Source organism: Schistocerca serialis, chromosome 4, assembly GCF_023864345.2.
Source record: "Schistocerca serialis cubense isolate TAMUIC-IGC-003099 chromosome 4, iqSchSeri2.2, whole genome shotgun sequence".
NCBI classification, from domain to species: domain Eukaryota; kingdom Metazoa; phylum Arthropoda; class Insecta; order Orthoptera; family Acrididae; genus Schistocerca; species Schistocerca serialis.
The window spans coordinates 288,299,578-288,320,705 of NC_064641.1; the positions used below are offsets into that span (position 1 = coordinate 288,299,578).

General features: G+C 43.1%; 1 protein-coding gene across 1 annotated transcript in view; it reads right to left on the reverse strand.

The window, feature by feature from the left end:
* The window catches only part of LOC126473894 (ubiquitin carboxyl-terminal hydrolase 5), a 165,520-nt gene that overhangs the window by 112,494 nt on the left and 31,898 nt on the right, over window positions 1–21,128 (reverse strand). The window contains exon 3 of the mRNA XM_050101234.1: window positions 13,264–13,446. Coding sequence (XP_049957191.1) covers window positions 13,264–13,446 — 183 coding nt within the window. The remainder of the gene's footprint in view (window positions 1–13,263; window positions 13,447–21,128) is intronic.

Genomic DNA, 21,128 nt, shown 5'->3' on the forward strand with positions numbered 1-21,128 from the left:
TGTTTTTTTGTTGGGGGGGGGGGGGGCGCAAAGCAGAGTGGTCTGACATCCATTCCAGATGCAACATACTGTGCCAAACTTCTTTTTTTGCATTTGCATGATTCGTTGCAGCACAGCGTGGCAGGTGCGGATGTGACTTGACAATATTCCACGTATAAGGGACGATCAGAAAGGTTCCATTTGAAGGCTGTACAGCCCAGAATCGGTATGCCAATCAGGCAAAATCACCATCAGCACTGGGGCAACCACAACCGACACACCAGGTTGAGGATACCCGTTTAGAAGAACACCTTGTCCTACTGTGTCAAGAAGTCGACAACTGCCTGCTGCATGCCCTTTTCCAACAGGCATCATCGACCCTACAAGGCCTTTTTAAGGGGTTGAAGGTGTGATAATCACACAGAGAGAGGTTAGGACTACAGAGTGGTTGCTCAAGCATGTTCCACTTGAGTTGGCGTAATTTCTGTGTTACGGCATTTGCGATCTAGGGATATGCATCATTATCATGAAGCAGCAGCAACCCTTGTCACACAAAACTTGGCACACCATACCACAGTGGTGGTTTTTGGCAGACATGGTGCCAAATATACATCCCTCATTCTCCAATGGATGTCCACCAGTATTTGTCCTCTGGCAGCCAAGAAAAGAACAACAGTACTTTGGAATGGTTTGGATGTATTGGGTAATAACATTGTCACAGTTCACATTCCTGCATTTACTGCATGCACATTAAAAAAATACAAATGCCACACTAATCCCTCGCCTACATGTTGATGCTTACTGTATTTTATGGACTAAGATGCACCTGAATTTTTAAACATTTTTTTATTAATAGGGTGCAAAGCCAGACTAAAGAAATCATTTGTTACAGAATCAAACAGACCTTTAAAATCCCTGAAAATCGGCATCTGAACTTTCTCCTTCTCCTCATTCATCATCATTGTCCTCTTCACATATAAGAGGGTCTTCACTGCCATTGAGAGTGTTGTTATGCCACACTCCTTGGAAGATTCAATAATAATGTCTTCTCTCACTCTAGATCACAACTGTCTTATCCAGTGACACACTTGTTTGATTGTAGGTCGTTTCAATGCTCCTTTAGGCATGAATTCTTGTTGGGTTTCATCCAACACCCATTTGTTCCATTCCTCTCTCATATTAATTTTAACTGGTTTATTTATCGAGACATCAAGAGGTTGTAAATCCTCCCACAATAACAGCAATCTCAATTTCTCTTTCACAGAATTTTTTGAATGACTACGAAAATGAGCAAGCACAAGAAAAGAACTCTTCTTCAACAAAGCACCTTTCCTTCTCTCCCACACTCTGTTAACCCATAATTTCATACGAGCCCTGTCCCTGCATCCCTTGTCATGTACATGAACAATGACACCTGGCAGTATTTCAGAAGGTTTTTGCATTGCTTGTGCTTGAAAATGATCATTGGATTACATTTAGTAGCACCAGCACAACATGAAAGGTCAACAGTGTAGTCCATTTTTTCATGTCCACTTGTTTTTTATAGTTACCGTTTTAGCACCTTTCATGGGAACAGTTCTGTTACTCGGTACATCAGATGTCAGAGGAGTTTCTTTCCATATTCACGATTTGGCTTAGCTCCACACTGGTTTTATTTTGAAGTTGAATAATAAAGTGATGGAAAGATAATATTCTCTCTTCATACTCTTGGGGCATTTTCTGAGATATTTTGGTTTTGGTTCGCATGCTAAGTCCGCGACACTTCATAAACCTGTAGCACCAACCAAATCTACCCTTAAAACCTGTCAAGTTCCACTGTAGCACTAAGTTATGAGCATGTATTTGAATCATTTTTGTATTAATTACAATGCCATCTTGGCGGTGTTCTTGAATCCATTTCAATACATCATCATCATCATCATCATCATCATCATATAGTTTTGGTCATTTTGCATTCAGTCTTCTATTTGCACTTTTAGTATTTCTCATTTTTTTCAGTTCTTCTTAGCCCGCCAATCGCAAATGGTTTTTTCTGTTGGTGGAGGGCTGAAATGCTGCTCAGCTGCTTTGTTTCCATGTTGTTCCGCATATGCTATTATTTTCAATCTGTAGGCCACCCCAAATGAATACCTTTTATTTTTCCCATTAGGAAACTAGCTACCCAACAAAAATATTGTGCTGTTACCAATAATACAAATCACTTTCAATTCAAGTTCGCTGGCACCATAGGTTGCAGTGACATATCATAGGCTAGACAGTGCTCTTGGTCTGTTGTGGCACAGCAGGAGGGAAACAGTGTTAGTAAGTCTGTGAATCCCCACAACTAATGTCTGTTGCATTGGTGCATTGCTGCTGTGAATTGAATCAGATGTTGCCAGATAGAGAGAGGTTTCCTATGGCATCGAATATATAGCCATTTTTAAACCTAGTGGGAATTATAAATTAAACACTCAACCTTTTTTTTTTTTTTTTTTTTTTTTTTTATTAATTTTGAGTATAAGACACACCTGAATTTTTCAGGCAATTTTTCGAAGAAAAAAGTGTATCTTATAGTCTATAAAATGTAGTATATACTCACACCAAAGTCATGCTATGCAGCAGCAATGGCCTCCAACGGAAATTTTTTGATCACCACTTATATGTTAACTTCTCAACGGGGTGTCATAGACAGTAACTACATCCTTACGTGCTAGGCATTGTTGACGAGGAGAACAGCTATAATTTGTGGTGTGAGAAAGACAGAACACACTGGTGACATTTAGCAAGTTGCTTGTGTATCAACTAAAACAAAAGACTAAGACATATGGGGTGTTCAGTAAGTAATGAAGAGTTTTTTCTGAAAGCAGACTGGTTTTATACAAATTCCAAAACACCATATTATTCCCTACTCTTCTGTCCACATCCCTGTTTTTCAACATAATCTCTATTCAATATGATGGCCTTACGCCATCTTACTGGGAGGATCTGTGTGCCTGCTTAGGTACCATTCTACTGGTCAACGTTGGAGGCAATTTTTCGCTGCATCAATAACCTTACCATTATCCACGTACTGCTTCCCATGGAGTGCATCCTTCATTGGACCAAACAGATGGACTGACTGTGAGAAATCTAGGGTGTACGGTGGTTCAGGAAGAATAGTCCATTGAAGTTTTATGAGCTTCTGTCTGGTGCACAGTTGTGTGAGAGACCTTGTAATGTCACAGAGAAGGAGAAGTTCATTTGCATTCTTGTGGCCACAAACACACTGAAGTTGTTTCTTCAATTTCCTGAGGGTAGCACAATACACATCAGAGCTGATTGTTGCACCATGAGGAAGAACATCAGACAGAAAAACCCCTTCAGAATTCTGGAAGATCATTGCAATGAATTTGCTGGCTGAGAGTATTTTCTTTAAGGAAGAGGTGATTGGATTGACATTTTGTTTCCAGTTCGAAGTGATAAACCCATGTTTCATTGCCTCTAATGATGATCAATAAAACATTGTTGCAATTAGCCTCGTAATATGCAAGCAATTCCACTTAGACAGTCATTTGTCGTTCTTTATCGTCTTCTAAGAGGTGGTAAGGGACCCCAGAGGGCACACATCTTTGAGTACCCCAACAGTGCAACAGTGGGTCAAGCACAGTCAACAGGGACATCCAGTTGAGCAGCATGGTGGGTGTTAGTGATCCATTGATCACATCGAATGAGAGTGTCGGCATGTTCTAACATTGCTGGTATCGCAGCTGTGTGTGGTTTGCTGGTATATGGGAGATCAGACAGGTTTGCGTGACCTTGTAGTGAAGATGACAGACACCTTGCCTAATGACTCGTGGTGCTTTTGTTTACTGTCAGGTCTCTGTAGACATTCTACAAGTGCCTATGAATATCTGCGATGCTCTGGTTTTTCACAAAAATCTCACCCACAGCTCTCTGCTTGGGCCGCACCTCCATTACTGATGCTATTTTGAAGACTTAGTGCCACCACCTATCTGAATACCATGAAATTACAGGGGATGAAGTGGATGTCACACACAAATTCCAAACGTTTTACAACTGAAACTGGCTGAGAAAAAAATGTGTCGCATTACTTATTGAACGTCCCTCATATTATTGCTCGTTTTGAGAAAGCCACCCCTGTAGTTCAAAATTGTGAAAATTATAGTTGCCACTCACCGTATAGCAGAGATGCTGAGTCACAGATAGGCACAACAAAAAGACTGTCACAAATATATCGTTTGGCCAGTAAGGTCTTCATCAAGTTTAGATCACACACACACACACACACACACACACACACACACACACACACACATATTCTTCAAGCAATCGCAACTCACACACACGTGACTGCAGCCTCAAGCAACTGAGGCCACACTGCGAACAGCAACACCAGTGCATGATGGGAGTGGTGACTGGGTGGCGGTAAGGTGGAGGCTGGGGCTGGGGCTGGGGGGGGGAGGGGGAGGGGGAATAGTAGGGTAGGCGTGGTGGACAGCGATGTCTATGTGCTATTGGGGAGCGCACACAGATGAGGTGGAAAGAGGGTAGGGCAGCTATGTGCAGTCTCGAGGTTAGATGGGGGGGGGATTGTTGAAAAAGAAGAGAAGTAAAAAGACTGGGTGCAATGGAAGGATGAGGGCTGTGTTGTGCTGGAATGGGAAGAGAGAAGGGGCTGGATGGGAGAGGACAATGACTAATGAAGAATGAGGCCAGGAGGATTACAGGAATGTAGGACATATTGCAGGCAAAGTTCCTACCTGCACAATTCATAAAAGTTGGTGTTGGTGGAAATGATCCATATGGTGCAGGCTGTGAAGCAGGCATTGAAATGAAGGATGTCATGTTTGGCAGCGTGCCCACCAACACGGTGGTCCACTTGTTTCTTGGCCACTGTTTGTAGGTGGCCATTCATGCGGACAGACAGCTTGTTGGTTGTCATACCCACATAGATTGCAGCATGGTGGATGCAGCTTAGCTTGTAGATTACATGACTGGTTTCACAGGTAGCCCTGCCTTTGATGGGATAAGTGATGTTTGTGACTGGACTGTAGTAGGTGGTGGTAGGAGGCTGTATGGGATGGGTCCTGCATCGAGGTCTATTACAGCGGTATGAGCCATGAGGTAAGGGATTGGGAGCAGGGGTTGTGTAGGGATGGACGAGTATATTATGGAGGTTCAGTGCATGGTGGAATACCACTGTGGGAGAGGTGGGAAGGATAGTGGGCACGACATTTCTCATTTCAGGGCACAACTAGATAGTCAGAATTCTGGCAGAGAATGGCATTCAGTTGCTCCAGTACCGAGTTATGAGGGGACTGCTCCTCTGTGGCTGAATGGTGGGACTTTGTGACGTGGTGGGAGACTGGAAAGATAAGGCATAGGATATTTGTTTTCGTACAAGGTTGGGAGGATAATTACAGTTTGTGAAGGCTTCAGTGAGACCCTTGGTATATTTTGAGAGGGACCACTCGTCACTGCAGATGCGATGACCATGGGTGGCTGGAGTGTGTGGAAAGGACTTCTTAGTATGGAATGGGTGGCAGCTGTCGAAGTGGAGGTATTGTTGGTGGTTAGTAGGTTTGATATGGACGGAGGTACTGATGTAGCCATCTTTGAGGTGGAGGTCAACATCTAAGATGATGACTTGATGGGCTGAATAGGACCAGGTGAAGCAAATGGGGTAGAAGTTGTTGAGGTACTGGAGGAATGTGAATAGGGTATCCCCACCGTTGATCCAAATCGCAAAGAGATCATCAATGAATCTGAACCAGATGATGGGTTTGGGACCCTGGCTGTTTAGGAAAGACACCTCTAGATGGCTCATGAATAGATTGGCTTAGGATGATGCCATGCGGGTGCCCGTAGCCGTACCCTGGATTTGTTTGTAGGTAATGTCTTCAAAGGAGAAGTAATTGTGGGTGAGTATATAGTTGGTCATGGCGACTAGGAAGTAGGTTGTTGGTTTGGAATCTGTCATGAATTGGGACAGGTAGTGTTCTATAGTGGTAAGGCTATGGACATTAGGGACGTTAGTGTAAAGGGAGGTGGCATCAATAGTGACGAGCAGGGCACTGTGTGGTAAAGGGACATGAGCTGTGGAGAGTCGCTGGAGAAATTGAAGGTGTTGATCTACGAGAGCAGAGATTCTCTCAGAGAGGGCACAGTAACGGCCACAATGGGGCGCCCTGGGTGGTTGGGTTCATGGATTTTAGGAAAGCATGTAGAAGATGGGAGTGTGGGGAATGGTAGGGGTGAGCAGAGAGATGGACTCCGGGAAGAGATTCTAGGGTGGGTCAAAGGATCTGAGGAATGACTGGAGAACCTGCTCGATTTGGAATAGGGTCGCCGTGGCAAGTTTGTAGGTGGATGTGTCTGACAGCTGGCAGAGTCCTGCCAGATAATCCTTGTGGTTCAAAACAACAGTGGTGGAGCCTTTATCAGCAGGTAGCTTTACAAGGTTGAGATTAGCTTTTAAATGGTGGAGTGCAGTTCTTCCTCCAGATGTAACATTAGATTGCATGTTGAGGGATTTGGGGAATGATTGTGAGGCAATGTTTGAGGTTAAGAAATTCTGGAAAGTTAACAGGGGGGGGGGGGGGGGGGGGGAGATCTGTGGGCAGTGGGGGTGGATCATGGATGGAAGAGTGAACTGAGTTAGGCAGGGTTCAACATTGGTCTTTGGTTGAGGCTGATTGGTAGAGTTGATGGTGAAGAAGTGTTTCCACTGGCGAGTTTTGGAGGGTGGTGTAAATGTAGTAGGTCTGCAAGACAGGGTTTGTCAGCTATGAGGGGACATGGATGATGATTGGAGATTGTTGTAGAGGGGGTGGACAATGGTACTCCAAGGCAGGAGTAGGAAGTGAGCAGGGTGGAAAGTTTTTTGAAGTGGTATTGTGCATGTTGCTATAGTTCCTGGAGGGCAAGAGTTTCAATTTGTGTTATGGGTTCCAAGAATTTGGGATTGTATAGTAGGAGAAATTTTTCGGACATGATTCTATGTCATTTACGTAATTTTTCACATTTTGCCCACCACCATGGATCCTTGCATCTGCATCAATACGGAAAGGTTTCCTTATCCATAGCCAGAAACCAGTCCTACTTACTGTTCTTGCATTGTTGCTTGGCTCGTAGTATCTCCCACAATGGCCTTACCATCAAATTAGCCACCTCTGGCACCACCCCTCCTTTCATAATGACCTCCACCTGTTCAGATTCCGCCAATATAGACCTGCAAAACCATATCTACCAAGCCCAAACCTCCTTGCAAAATACACACATGTACTACCGCGAAGTTCCATGCGAAGGTTGTGAAACTGAAGGTGATAGAGTGAGTATGGAGCAGTGTCCTTACGAAGTGAATGAAGGCCCAGGTTAACAAGGGCTGCTTCACAGAGCCAAGGTGGTGAAGGGCTCACACCCACCGGGGAAGTTGCAGGTAGTGTGAGGTTAAGCCACCACCAGAGCAAGTGTCAAAAGTGGACTTCAGGAGGTAACAGAGAAGAGGGACGCACCCCATACTGGTGATCAAGGGATCATTGAATAAGGAGGCATAGGATCTGTGGCCACGCATGGCAGACAAGTGGTATGCCTACCTGCTGAGCAGAAATTCACAGCCGCAGGCTAGTGGTAGTTCAGCAGCTTCAGCATACAGACTTTCAATCAAGCAAGTATAAAAGGCACCAGTGGCCAAACGGATGCCATGATGGTGAATAGTGTTGAGACTGCGTAAGAGGGACGGACGTGCAAACACATAAACAAAGCACTCTAGTCTAGTTTCAAACTGACAAGGGACCCGTACAAACGAAGGAGGGTGGTTCAATCTGCACCCTAGGAAGTGCCATTGAGGACACACAGGATATTGAGGGACCGTGTACAGCAGGCTGCCAGATAAGACACATGGGAGGACCAAGAGAGTGTCCTATCGAGCATGAGCTCCAGGAATTTTGTAGTTTCAATGAACGGAAGAGCGACAGGCCCAAGATGTAAAGAGGGTAGGAGAAACCACTTGCACTGCCAGACAATCAAACAGACGGTTTTGTTGCAGAAAAAACGGAAGCCACCGTCGACACTCCAGGACTAAAGATGATTAAGACATCCCTGAAGACGCCACTCAGTGAGACAGGTCCATGGAGAACTCCAATAGATAGCAAAATCGTCAACGAGGACAACACTCAGGACAGAACCCTGAGTCACACGGACACGGAAGAACCCACATGCACCTTGAAAACTCAGTCTTTTAAAAATTCCTGAAGGAAACAGGGAAGGGGCCCACGGGAGCCCCACGTGTAATGAGTACAGAGGATACCAGTTCTCCAGCAGGTGCCATAGGCCTTCTCCAAATTGAAAAACACAGTCAGTCTGGGATTTCCACAGAAAACCATTAATAACATGGCTGTACACAGTAATGAGATGGTCAACCGTACAATGGCACATTCAAAATCCACACTGTGCAGTTGTTAGTAAATTGCAAGACTTGAGCCACCATACCAGCAGAGCATGAATCATATGTTCTATCACCTTGCAAACACAGCTGGTGAGAAAGGTGGGGCGGTGGCTAGAAGGAAGGTTTTTGTCCTTACCGCGCTTAGGTATGGGTATGACAGTGGCTTCACGGCACCGTCCAGAAAATGTGCCTTCTGCCCAGATGAGGTTGTATATATTAAGCAGAAAGTGCTTGCCCACAAGTGAAAGGTGCTACAACATCTGAAAGTGGAGAGCATCGGGCACTGAGGCAGAGGATCAGGATGAACTGACAGCATGATATAGGTCCCTCATAGTATAGGTGGCATTATAGCACTCCCGATTCTAAGAAGAGAAGGGCATTGCCCGAGCCTCCTCCGCTCATTTCCAATGGAGGAAGGCAGGGTGATGGTGGGAAGAGTTCCAAATTTCCACAAAATGGCAGCTCAGGCTGTTGGAGATAGCAATAGGGTCCTGCTCGCAGTGTGGCCTCAGTTGCCTGAGACTACATTCACTTGTGTGTGTGTGTGTGTGTGTGTGTGTGGTGTGTGTGTGTGTGTGTTCTCGATGAAGGCCTTGCTGACCGAAAGCTATATTTGTGACAGTCTTTCTGTTGTGCCTATTTGCAACTCAGCATCTCTGCTATATGGTGAGTAGCAACTTCCCTTTTCACGATATTGTTACATCCTGTGATGACGCTCACCTGCTTTATTTCTTTGTTGATCGTCCTCAGTGTAGACATACTGGCTGAAAAAATGGGGGTGGGACTGCAGTACGGTCTACTTTAAATGATGTAGCTGACAGGTGCAAATTTGTGTTTCACAGTTATTTACTTTCACTATTCACAACCCCCTCCCCCCAATAATACACAGTTTTATGGCCAGAGCACTACTGTCTAACTTTCGTTAAGCCTCATTAATAGGTTGCAGGCGAACATCCACATACTGCTACAAGAGTTTTCTGCTGAACATCTACGAGCAGTAAAAACCTAACCACAAAGTTCACAGTTCTTGATTAATAGGAAGGTACATATGGAGCAGACACTGTCATTGTTTTACCACACGGCCCATTGGTGTAACACTTATTTCACTGGTAAGTTGATGCATTGTCGTTGTTCTAACCAACACAGGCTCCTCATCTGCAACTCGGCTGCGGACTGACTGTCTCGAGACTAAAAATCGGGCCCTTATATATCCTCACAGTAATAGGTACTGAAACTACACATTGTTCAAAGTTAAATGTACAGAAATTACAATTAAAACTTAACTCATTAAATTAACTGAATACATCAAAAAGTTGGTTCTTTTTAACAGTTTCTTCTACTACAAGAATTTGGCCTAATTGTTTGTTTAAATCATTAAATTAACAACTAGAATTATGCAAACAATACTTGTCACAAAACTGTTAATTACTTTGGAAATAAGGGCTGGCTTTGTTAAAATGTTTTCAAATAGAGCCAAATAGTCTTTAAGAATGCTATTAGTTGTTCCTCCAAATGTTTCTACTTAGTACAGAATTTATATTTGTTTATATGTCAACAACAAAATTTATGTTATGAAACAATTACTGATTTCGCCATATAATGAAAGATACAGTGCTCAAAATAAGTTACAAAATCAATTACATACATACAACTAAGCACAAAATTAGATCTAGTGTTATATTCTTTAAAACTGAGGGGCAACCTTTCTCTTCTATGAAAATGCAGATTATACTCACCTATGTTAATGGTAATAAAAAAAAAAAAAACGAATTTTAAGGAGGCAGATGGTAAAACAAGAGAGGAAGTAAAAATATCCCACCCTGTTTTGTCGCAATCCCATAATGGATTTCCATTGTTTGATTTTTGCCTGTAGTTCAAAACATGTAACTGACTCAGAATTGACAGGATATGTAGATAGTTGAAAAGTGATACAATGGAAAATCCAGGATGGAATGCAACAATATGACTGCAGCTACTGGCAGCTGAAGTGTGGCTTCAGCTGCCAGAGCCTGCAGTCATGTGAGAGAGTTGCGTTTGCACACACACGGGGGTGTGGTGACTATTTTCGACTTAGGCCTTGTTGGTTGAAAGCTTATATTGTGACAGTGTTTCTGTTGTACCTATCTGCGATTCACATCTCTGCTATATGGTGAGTAGCAATTTTGCTTTTCATATAGTTGAAAAATGAGCATTTTTCATCCTTTATGGGGTCCAGAAAAAAACATTTTCCTAGAAATTGAGGAAAGAAACTGCCATGACTGGCACTTACGTACCCATACAGTAAATGCTGTTCAATGAAAGCACCACAGGTGTAGTAACCACGATTTTTAGCTGGGGCACAGAGAACATGCGTGATTCTAAAATGTATCCTGCAGATTTTTAATTTGTATTTTTTTTACACATCGAAACTTGCAGGAAGAGAAGTGTTAATAAGTGATTAATAAGCAAAAAATAACAAAGTATGTGCATAATTGTAATGTGCATCTGGAAACCCACCGCTGCACAACTATATGGATGCATTTCATGAACAACTTTTAACACCGATTTTCCAGGCGACGTTATGCATTATAATTAATTCCCGAAAAAGAAATATTTTTGAATGTAAACCAAATTTTTTTCACCACATCTTTAGAAGGAACAATACTGATGTATGAAGATTGTTCATGGTGCCATGAGTATATTTATCTCAAATGTTTATATGACCAGAACTATCTATGTAGTTGTTCAAAGGAAAACAGGACATTTAACAGAGTAAGTGAAAGAGCCATTGTAAGACAGCCAGGATTTAAATTTTAATTCTTTACTAATTCTAGTTGTTTGAGAAATTTATTTGCATACCTTCTTGTTATTTTTCACAGACTGCTTTACCAGAAATTTTGACATGGAAAAAAATACAAATGAAAAACAGCAGAACGCATTTGGGAGCCAAACACAAGTTCTCTCTTTTCTAAGAAAATACGCGTTTGCAGAATCCACACAAGTCAATACTCAACTGCTTATTGATCCCACCAGTTTTGAGTCGATTAGGCATTATGGATTTTGGGTAAGATTTTCTCAAATGCAGGTGGGGTATGGAGGGAGAGGGGTAGGAATGGAGGATGGGGAGACCTTTGAGCCAAAATATCTTGAGTGTTTTTCATTTTAGGTTGTAGACAAGCAACCTACCAAATATGAATGGCATCACCTGGCCATGTTTGATGCCTTACCTTGTTCATTTCATTTTTCCATTTTACCCTACAGTTTTCTTACCCTTCTCGCTACCCATCTCTTCTGTTGTTCTCATTTCTACTGTTTGTCCCCCAGGTGTGTAACAAGTTCTAATTACCACTTTTTCATTGAACTATATTGAATTACATTGAGTTTTTCTATTATCTACTACCATCCCTTCTTAAATTTTTCTCTGCTTAATTTCACAGGCCCCTTAACTGTTATCATTGACACATCTATTGGCTGCTACTCATTATGCAGTTCAAAATTTGAAGAGAAGCTCCTCATTCCACAGTTACTATCAAATCTTAACTGTTAATCACCCGTCATTCATAATTTAGGTTCTTAATGGCTGGCATCCTCATAAATTATTGTAAAATTCAAGATGGAACATAATCATGTAATTGAGGATACCTCACAGTCCATCAAATGAGACAAACATTAACAGATCAGAAGGAAGAAGATTGGTAGAAAATGGCCAGTGTCATCGTCATTCCAGCACTTGCTTTAATTGTGTGTGTAATCCAAGTCTGGGCAACTGTACATGGATTCAAACCCTATGTCTCCTGAAAAGAAGTCAAAAGGGTTAAGCAACGTGCCTGCCCACTTGGTGCAATTGAAAAGAAGTTATATTCAGTGCGTGGTATGGGACTGGGTGTGGGCTATGTTGGATGATAGGTCATGAAGCAGCCTTTAAGTTTCACACATCATATTGAACAGCATGTCATGCAACTATCTGGTCTGGTAGGACACAGTTTGCAATAGCCACATATCTTGGTAGATACCCTGAGAGAGGCACTTTTGATGTAAAATGTTTGGTAGTGGTCGGAATTAAGTTGTTAGTTTACCCACCTGGCTAGCTGAGCCCTTAAAGTGTCCGATTCCGGGACATGGAGAGGCACACCAGCCCCAGATCGATTAATGACACGGGCCAGTGTTGCCAGTCAGCCTGGGTGTGGTTTTCAGTTGGTTTTCCACAGCCGACAAGTTGAGTATAGGGTTCATTCTCACATCCTACCTCAGATGCACAATGCACAAACACTTTGAAGTATGATGTGAGATCTGACCTAGGCAGGATGGGCAGAATGGTACATGGACTCTCCCTAAGAAAAGTTTGCAATACAGCCAAAAACTGCCCCCGGGAGCGGTGAACGCTTTGTAATAATAGTCTACATATGATCAAGGGCTGTTCTCTGCATAATTGGAGAAGTACTATACCAATCCCAACCATTCATTGGCTGGATAAAGAAAATTGGCAGGAGGGAAGGAAGGTGACAGATTATATGGCTGTCTTCGGAGGTATCCTTGCCCTGATGAAGGTAGGAAGCATTAGTGGCTTGGGTGGAATAACAGTTTGTGGACAGATATATGGAACAGGTATTCCTCCTGCATCTTCCACTGGGATACATGTTATGATGCATGTGATTGAGACAACAGGTATAATTTCTTTTTAAACTGGTCCAATTTCAACAACTCTTAAGAATTTACCCTCTCTCTGTACTATATACATTGTGCCATTTTTATAACACTGTTGTAACAAACTGTGAACATGAGTACATTACCATAAGATATTTTTAAACAGAACACTTAAAATAAAATTGCATGAAAGTGGTTATTATGATATTATACAATCAACTGGCAACATTTCTTACCTTTTCCGGTAGATCAGAATTAGGCCACTTTATGGTGTCGCGTGATGGAAACACCACAATGGAATATGAATCTTCATATTCAAATTTCTTCTTTCCGGCATCAGGATCAAATCCCCCTTCAACACCAATTGCAAGCCTCGTAATTTTTTTCTCTGGTCCATCTCCCTGCTGTTCAGTAGCAATCTAAACAACAATAATAATTGCATTTGTAACCAACATTTATGAAAATATTACCACACAATAACCAAATCTATATTTCGTAACAAAAATGGAAATCCCTTAATGGAAAAATATGTAAAACAAGGGAAAGGCAACCACTTACCTATACAGGTGGCACATAATAAAGCATAACAGAAAACTGTTAACACTAACTTTTGAGGTTTCTCTACTATGATTACACACATTCACACATACAGCCACACAGTATTAACTGTTTTCTGACACATATTTGTGTATGCCATGCACCAGTCCTCTATATGTAAGTGGTTGCCTTTCCCTTATTTTACATAAATACTAATTTGCAAAAAGTATACATAAAAAACCTGTATTTGTTTATTTTATAAAGACTAAACTTAGGCCAAGTTTCGAAGGCTCTTGGGTTTTTCAGCAAAGAAGTCTTTGATGGGTTACAGAAAAACAGAAAATAGCTCAGCCTAAACAAACAGAAGACAAAGAAGCTAATTAAGTCTAGCTCCAGCTGCCAAAGACTGTGTGTGTGTGTGTGTGTGTGTGTGTGTGTGTGTGTGTGTGTGTGTGTGTGTGTATTTTTGACAAAGGCCTGGGGGCACAGAGGGGAATAGGAGAAGCAGAGACAGGGAAAGACAGGTGAATGTGTTGGGAGAGAGTGAGCACAATGCGGGTAAGGGGATGGGAATAGGTAGGCGATTACAGGGAAGAGCGGGGCAGAGAAACTGCTGGGCGGAGAGTGTGGGGGCAGTAGGTTGGTCCAGTGTGTTCTTGGCCACAATTTGGTGGTGGCTGTTCATCCTGGTAAGACAGCTGGTTGGTAGTCATAACAATATAAAAAAGCTACGCAGCAATTGCAGTAGAGCTGCTATATGACATGGCTGCTTTCACAGGTGGGCTGCCCTCTAATGGGTACGATGAACTTGTGACAGAACTGGAATAAGAAGTATTAAGATGACAGTTATCCTTACCACTCATGCCCCACTTCCGAAATTATATCAGCCTCAACCTACAATAACCTACTGCCCCCAAAACTTCCCCTTTCCTGTCACCTCCTCCCAATTTATCACCCTCATTGCACTCACTGTCTCTGCCAATGCACCCACCAATCTTTCTCCCTCTCTGCTTCTCTCCTTTTCCATTCCATTTTTCCCTCCCCTATGCCTGAGTCTTGTCCTGCTGCCCTCTACAGTAGTCTCTGCACACACTGCCAGACAACACTGTTCTCTCCCACCCACCCCCCAATCCATACTCTGCTACCCCTTGCCCTTCTGTGACCCACTCCCAAATGCTGCTATCACTCACTACACTTTTGCAGTTCGGCTGAAGCAGCCAGAGATAGTGGTCACATGTGCCTGAAGAGAGAGAGAGAGAGAGAGAGAGAGAGAGAGAGAGAGAGAGAGAGAGAGAGAGTGTGTGTTTTCCTTAAGAAGCCTTTGGCTGAAAGCTTAGTGTAACAGCCTTTCCATTGTGCCTGTGGTGTCATCTCAACAGTAAGTAGCAATCTATCCTTTTTATAATAGTTGATTTCCTCTGCTTCGTTCTGAAGTGAAACAGTTTCATGGGATTATGTCCTTCAGTTATGTCAATGTTCTCTATGGTGAAAGTAATCATATTCCACTCCTCTTCCTGACATGTAAATATTTCTTAACCCGCCCAGTTAGACATGCGGCCTAACACACTGCTTTCCGGGTGGGAAGGCATGCTGGTCCCTGGCACGAATCCGCTCGATGGATTAGTGTTGAGGTCCGGTGTGCCGTTCAGTCTGTGAGTATTTTTAAGGCAGTTTTCCATCTGCCTCGGCGAATGTGGGCTGGTTTCCCTTACTCCGCCTCAGTTACACTATGTCGGCGATTGCTGTGCAAACACTGTCTCCATGTATGCATACACTATAATTACTTTACCACGCGAACATTGGGGTTTCACTCGTCTGGTGCCAGACATTCCCCGGTAGGGGCCCACTGGGGGCCGAACCACACAATAACTGTGGGTTCGGTGTGGGGTGGCGGTGGGGTGCGTGGACTGCTGTAGCCTGTTGGGTTGTGAACCGCTGAGGGCTATGGTGGGGACGAAGAGTCTATGTTGTTTCTGGGTCCCCAGTTCCATACAGTACAAATATTTCTTAATGTAATACGCCTACATGGATGAGCAGTTCCAGAACTGTCATCTATTCCTGTGTTATTTCCTCAACTAACCATTTCCTCAGTCAGAGCTTGCCATCAAAGCTAAGCTACCAAAAATCCTTCACAACATGTATCTATTACACAGTAACATTTCATTATCTGTCTGATCAATATAATCTATCTTTCTTAAAGCAATTATAAATGTTCAGGATGTAGCCACATTTAAAAATTAATTTGCAATGTTTATGTGAAATCATTCTACATCATTAGAATATGAAAATTACCTCTTATTAAATTGTCCTAAACTCTTCAAACTACTTTCACAACTTATTGTTTAATCCACATAATAATACTAATCCAGCTTGCACAGACAAACTTCTGATGTGTCCACCTCTTATAACGGCAGAAAATGAAAGGCACGTGTACACACTGCAAAAACTGGATGTAAGACTTGAAATTTTTCTAAGTTTTTAGAAAGTTATTCATGTTGTTACATGCTAAATCCTCTTCGTATTCAGCATTCATCATTTCTAACTCCAAAGAGAATAACTTCCAGATTGATGAGGCACATTTACAGAGAAGAATGTTATTTTACTTGTCTGTAAATGCCTCATAAGTCAAATTGTCCAACTCTTAAATGCCATAGAAGCTTTCAACACCAGATGGATTTACATATGGAGCAGTGGCGGGGTTGATGGCGTTGCTTTCGAATTCCTGGCGCCACTAGCTCGATCTGTCATGTGATGTCCCTCTGGTTGGAGGCCACTAAGATCTTTGCTCGAGCTTGTCGATGGGGAGGGGCGTGTTGTGGCATGGCGAGTTGGGGAGTGGTAATGGAGCAAGGATGACAGTGTGAGAGGTCTGCCCAGCGTGTAAGGCAAGCACTTGCTTAAGCGTTTTGGGCACGGAGTCCAGCGAGTAGTTGGTGGGCATATTTGTGGGCCGATTTGAATCTGTGGCTGATTACGAGTGCTGTCTTTGTGTGTAAACTGGACAGCCAGCTCTGGGATGTGGCACACCGATGAGAGAGTTGAAGCCAGTTTCGCTGTGCTGAATTCTGGGCCCCCTAAGGAACTGACAAGCTTCAGCTTCGATTCATGAACTTCAGTTAAGTTTTGGATTTTGATGTCTTAACTGTTATTTTCATACTTAAGTCCTGTCCGTTGGTATTTGGTACTTTTACTTATGTGAAACTTTTATCACTGAAGGCCTACTTGTTTCTATTTGGTAATTTTATTTAAATGAAGTAGTTATTATTGATGGCCTGGCTGTTTTTTACTTGGTAATTTTACTTAACTGAAGCTGTTATTAAAGAAAGCCTGCCTTTTTGTAATTGGTAATTTTGCTTAACTGAAACTGTTATTAATGAAGGCTTGTATTAATTTATTCCGTTGTTCACAGGTACCTAGCTTGCTATGGATCCAAGGGGCTGCCCTGGAATCAGATATCCAGAGACGGAGCACCTGCAGTATGAGCTTAAAATTCGGGAGCTTAGCACTGAGGGTTGAGTTCCAGAACTAGTGGGCAGGTTGGGCACCCTGCTTTGAGTTTTGGCAAGCATCATTGTGGAGGTAAGTGTTTCTCTCGATAATATATCCACAGCATTGGATGAGGTGCAGTGAAACCTGTCCTTTTTGCAGGACAGTCAACCTACTGTTAGGCAAATTGGTAGAATTCAGGCCCACCTAGCACATTTGGGGAATTGTTTGAGGGACATAACCTCCTTGCAAATTAGCCAGTCCAGGGTGGGACAGCTGAGTGGTTGAGTGAGGGATTTGCAGGTCCAAGAAGCATCCTTAAGCTTGGAAAGTCAGGAACCAGGAGCAAGTACAGCAGCTACCCCCAACGCATCACTTCTATGACCAGGTGTCTGGGGGCCAAGGTTTAGGTAGTTTAGGTAGTCTTACAGCTAATCATTTCACTGGACTACCCAACCAATTATGTGCCTACTCAACAGTATTTCACAGCTTTCACTCAATACCTTGGGCCGTGTTCAGCAATTTTTGTGGCTGATGGTGTGATTTGAATTTCATGCAGGTGCCCTAGGGATGACTCACCATGTGATATTAGCGTTACTTTACCCCTTGTGAAAGGCACTCTGAGTGATTAATATCCTAAGTCCTGAAGTTGGAGAGCTCAATAGGACAACTAAGGGGACTGACTGTTGCTAAGAAGCTCTCTCTGTGGGTGCAGAACGAGCTTGAACACAAACGTTACTGGTGGGTGCAGGCATCATTTGAACTGCTGAGACAGTATGTTGAGAGAGTGTGCCTAACCACCTTGGCTCTTGGTATGTCACTTTGAAACTCCATACTGTATCAAACATTTTGGTGGGCATGCGTGCTGAGGTTAGGTCGCACTTTGACTTTTCTTCCTGCCCCACTAGCTTCTGGGAATTGCGAACATAAGTTGATTCGCTTGAAACCTTGTCATTTGCCGATGATGAGCACAGGTGTGAGGAGCACCTGGAAGCTCCTCCACCCATCTCGAGAATTAATAGTGCTCCTGAAGCATCCAACACATTTTCTGGGAAAGGTTGTTTTCAGTGCCGCACCCACGATCACTTGGTGCGCAAGCATCCCGTAACAAGAGCTCCTAGACCCAGCAAACAATGCCAGGTGATGAAGAGGGGGGAGGATTGTTTCCATCGGAGGCGTGCTCCATGGGGAGTGCATATTCAAGCTCTCTCCAGATCTGCCCTCTCCTGTCAGTGCCCGTCTTGGACAAGAACCCTTGTGCACACTGTTGGATTCTGGTAGCTCCATGTCCCTACTGAATTTAATTGGTATTTGGAGTTAGGACATTTGTGGAAATCATCTTAAGCGCCTCCCTGCCCTCAGAGATATCATGCGGCCAATGGGCAAGAGTGGCCTCTGGTCAGCGATTTGTGTGGCAGTTTGTCCACATGCAATTTCTCATGGCCTGTTATGCTCTTGCTTGTTAAAAATCTAGCACTCAATTTGTTGCTCGGGTGTCAATTTATTCAGAAAACTGGGTTAATTCCCGACTTTGCAAGCCACACCTTCTCTCTTTGGTTTTCACCTAGTGACAAGACATCCTTTTGCTCTTGCCGCTGCACAAGTAAGGGGGATTCAGTGAATTGTAGCTCCAATGAATTTGGTGTGGTCCGTCTTGTGCCGGATCAGGCAGGGCAGTTGTTGAGTTTATTACGGTACTTTCCCGATGCTTTCTCTAATAAGTTGAGGGCTCACTAACATCATTCAGTACCACATATGGTTGGCTGACGATCTTCTGGTGTGACAGTCTCCTTATTGCCTCTCGCCATCCAAAATGAAAATCTTGAGACAGAAATTGGTGAGTATGTGGAAGGAGGGAGTCATTAGGTTGTCTACATCTCCTATGCATCACTACTTTTTCTCATTTCTAAAGGACCCCCCCCCCCCTTCCCCCCCATGAACCATGGACCTTGCCGTTGGTGGGGAGGCTTGCGTGCCTCAGCGATACAGATAGCCGTACCGTAGGTGCAACCACAACTGAGGGGTATCTGTTGAGAGGCCAGACAAAAGTGTGGTTCCTGAAGAGGGGCAGCAGCCTTTTCAGTAGTTGCAAGGGCAACAGTCTGGATGACTGACTGATCTGGCCTTGTAACAATAGCCAAAATGGCCTTGCTGTGCTGGTACTGCGAACGGCTGAAAGCAAGGGGAAACTACAGCCGTAATTTTTCCCGAGGGCATGCAGCTTTACTGTATAATTGAATGATGATGGCGTCCTCTTGGGTAAAATATTCCGGGGGTAAAATAGTCCCCCATTCGGATCTCCGGGCGGGGACTACTCAAGAGGATGTCGTTATCAGGAGAAAGAGAACTGGTGTTCTACGAATCGGAGCGTGGAATGTCAGATCCCTTAATCGAGCAGGTAGGTTAGAAAATTTAAAAAGGGAAATGGATAGGTTAAAGTTAGATATAGTGGGAATTAGTGAAGTTCGGTGGCAGGAGGAACAAGACTTCTGGTCAGGTGACTACACAAAATCAAACAGGGGTAAAGCAGGAGTATGTTTAATAATGAATAGCAAATTAGGTATGCGGGTAAGCTACTACAAACAGCATACTGAACACATTATTGTGGCCAAGATAGATACAAAGCCCACACCTACTACAGTAGTACAAGTTTATATGCCAACTAGCTCTGCAGATGACGAAGAAATTGAAGAAATGTATGATGAAATAAAAGAAATTATTCAGATTGTGAAGGGAGACGAAAATTTAATAGTCATAGGTGACTGGAATTCGAGTGTAGGAAAAGGGAGAGAAGGAAACGTAGTAGGTGAATATGGATTGGGGCTAAGAAATGAAAGAGGAAGCCGCCTGGTAGAATTTTGCACAGAGCGTAACATAATCATAGCTAACACTTGGTTTAAGAATCATGAAAGAATATTGTATACATGGAAGAACCCTGGAGATACTAAAAGGTATCAGATAGATTATATAATGGTAAGACAGAGATTTAGGAACCAGGTTTTAAATTGTAAGACATTTCCAGGGGCAGATGTGGACTCTGACCACAATCTATTGGTTATGACCTGTAGATTAAAACTGAAGAAACTGCAAAATGGTGGGAATTTAAGGAGATGGGACCTGGATAAACTGAAAGAACCAGAGATCGTACAGAGTTTCAGGGAGAGCATAAGGGAACAATTGACAGGAATGGGGGAAAGAAATACAGTAGAAGAAGAATGAGTAGCTTTGAGGGATGAAGTAGTGAAGGCAGCAGAGGATCAAGTAGGTAAAAAGATGAGGGCTAGTAGAAATCCTTGGGTAACAGAAGAAATATTGAATTTAATTGATGAAAGGAGAAAATATAAAAATGCAGTAAATGAAGCAGGCAAAAAGGAATACAAACGTCTCAAAAATGGTATCGACAGGAAGTGCAAAATGGCTAAGCAGGGATGGCTAGAGGACAAATGTAAGGATGTAGAGGCTTATCTCACTAGGGGTAAGATAGGTACTGCCTACAGGAAAATTAAAGAGACCTTTGGAGATAGCCAGATTTATTGACCAGATGGCTGCTCCGTTGAATAAATTACATAGGAAGGGGAAGAAATTTGTCTGGGGTGAGAGCCAACAGGGGGCTTTTAAGCTATTGAGATTGCTATTACCAATCTGTCAGTCTTAGCTTTCCTGGATTTTGGCAAAAGATTTATCATTCAAACTGATGCCTCACATTCTGGTATTACTGCAGTGTTGTTGCAAGAGGATCAAGGTACAAGATGCCCATTAGCTTTTGTGTCTAGAAAGTTGCCTGGTCCCAAGATGAATTATGCCGTTTATGAGTGCGAGGCACCAGATGCGCTTTTCCCCTTAGTGAAGTTTCAGTTCTATCTTCAGCATAGGGAGTTTGATCTCAAGATAGACAATCACGCCCTAAGGTGGGTGTTGGCTCGACCTAGGACAACTGGTAGGATTAGCAGGTGGGCGATCCACATCTCTGCATTTCATTTCAAGGTGCAACACATAAAAGGATCTGACAACCAAGTCACCGACGCCGTCAGTCACTTTTTTCAGGAGGGAGGGGGCTGTTTAGAACAAGGGCGTTAGT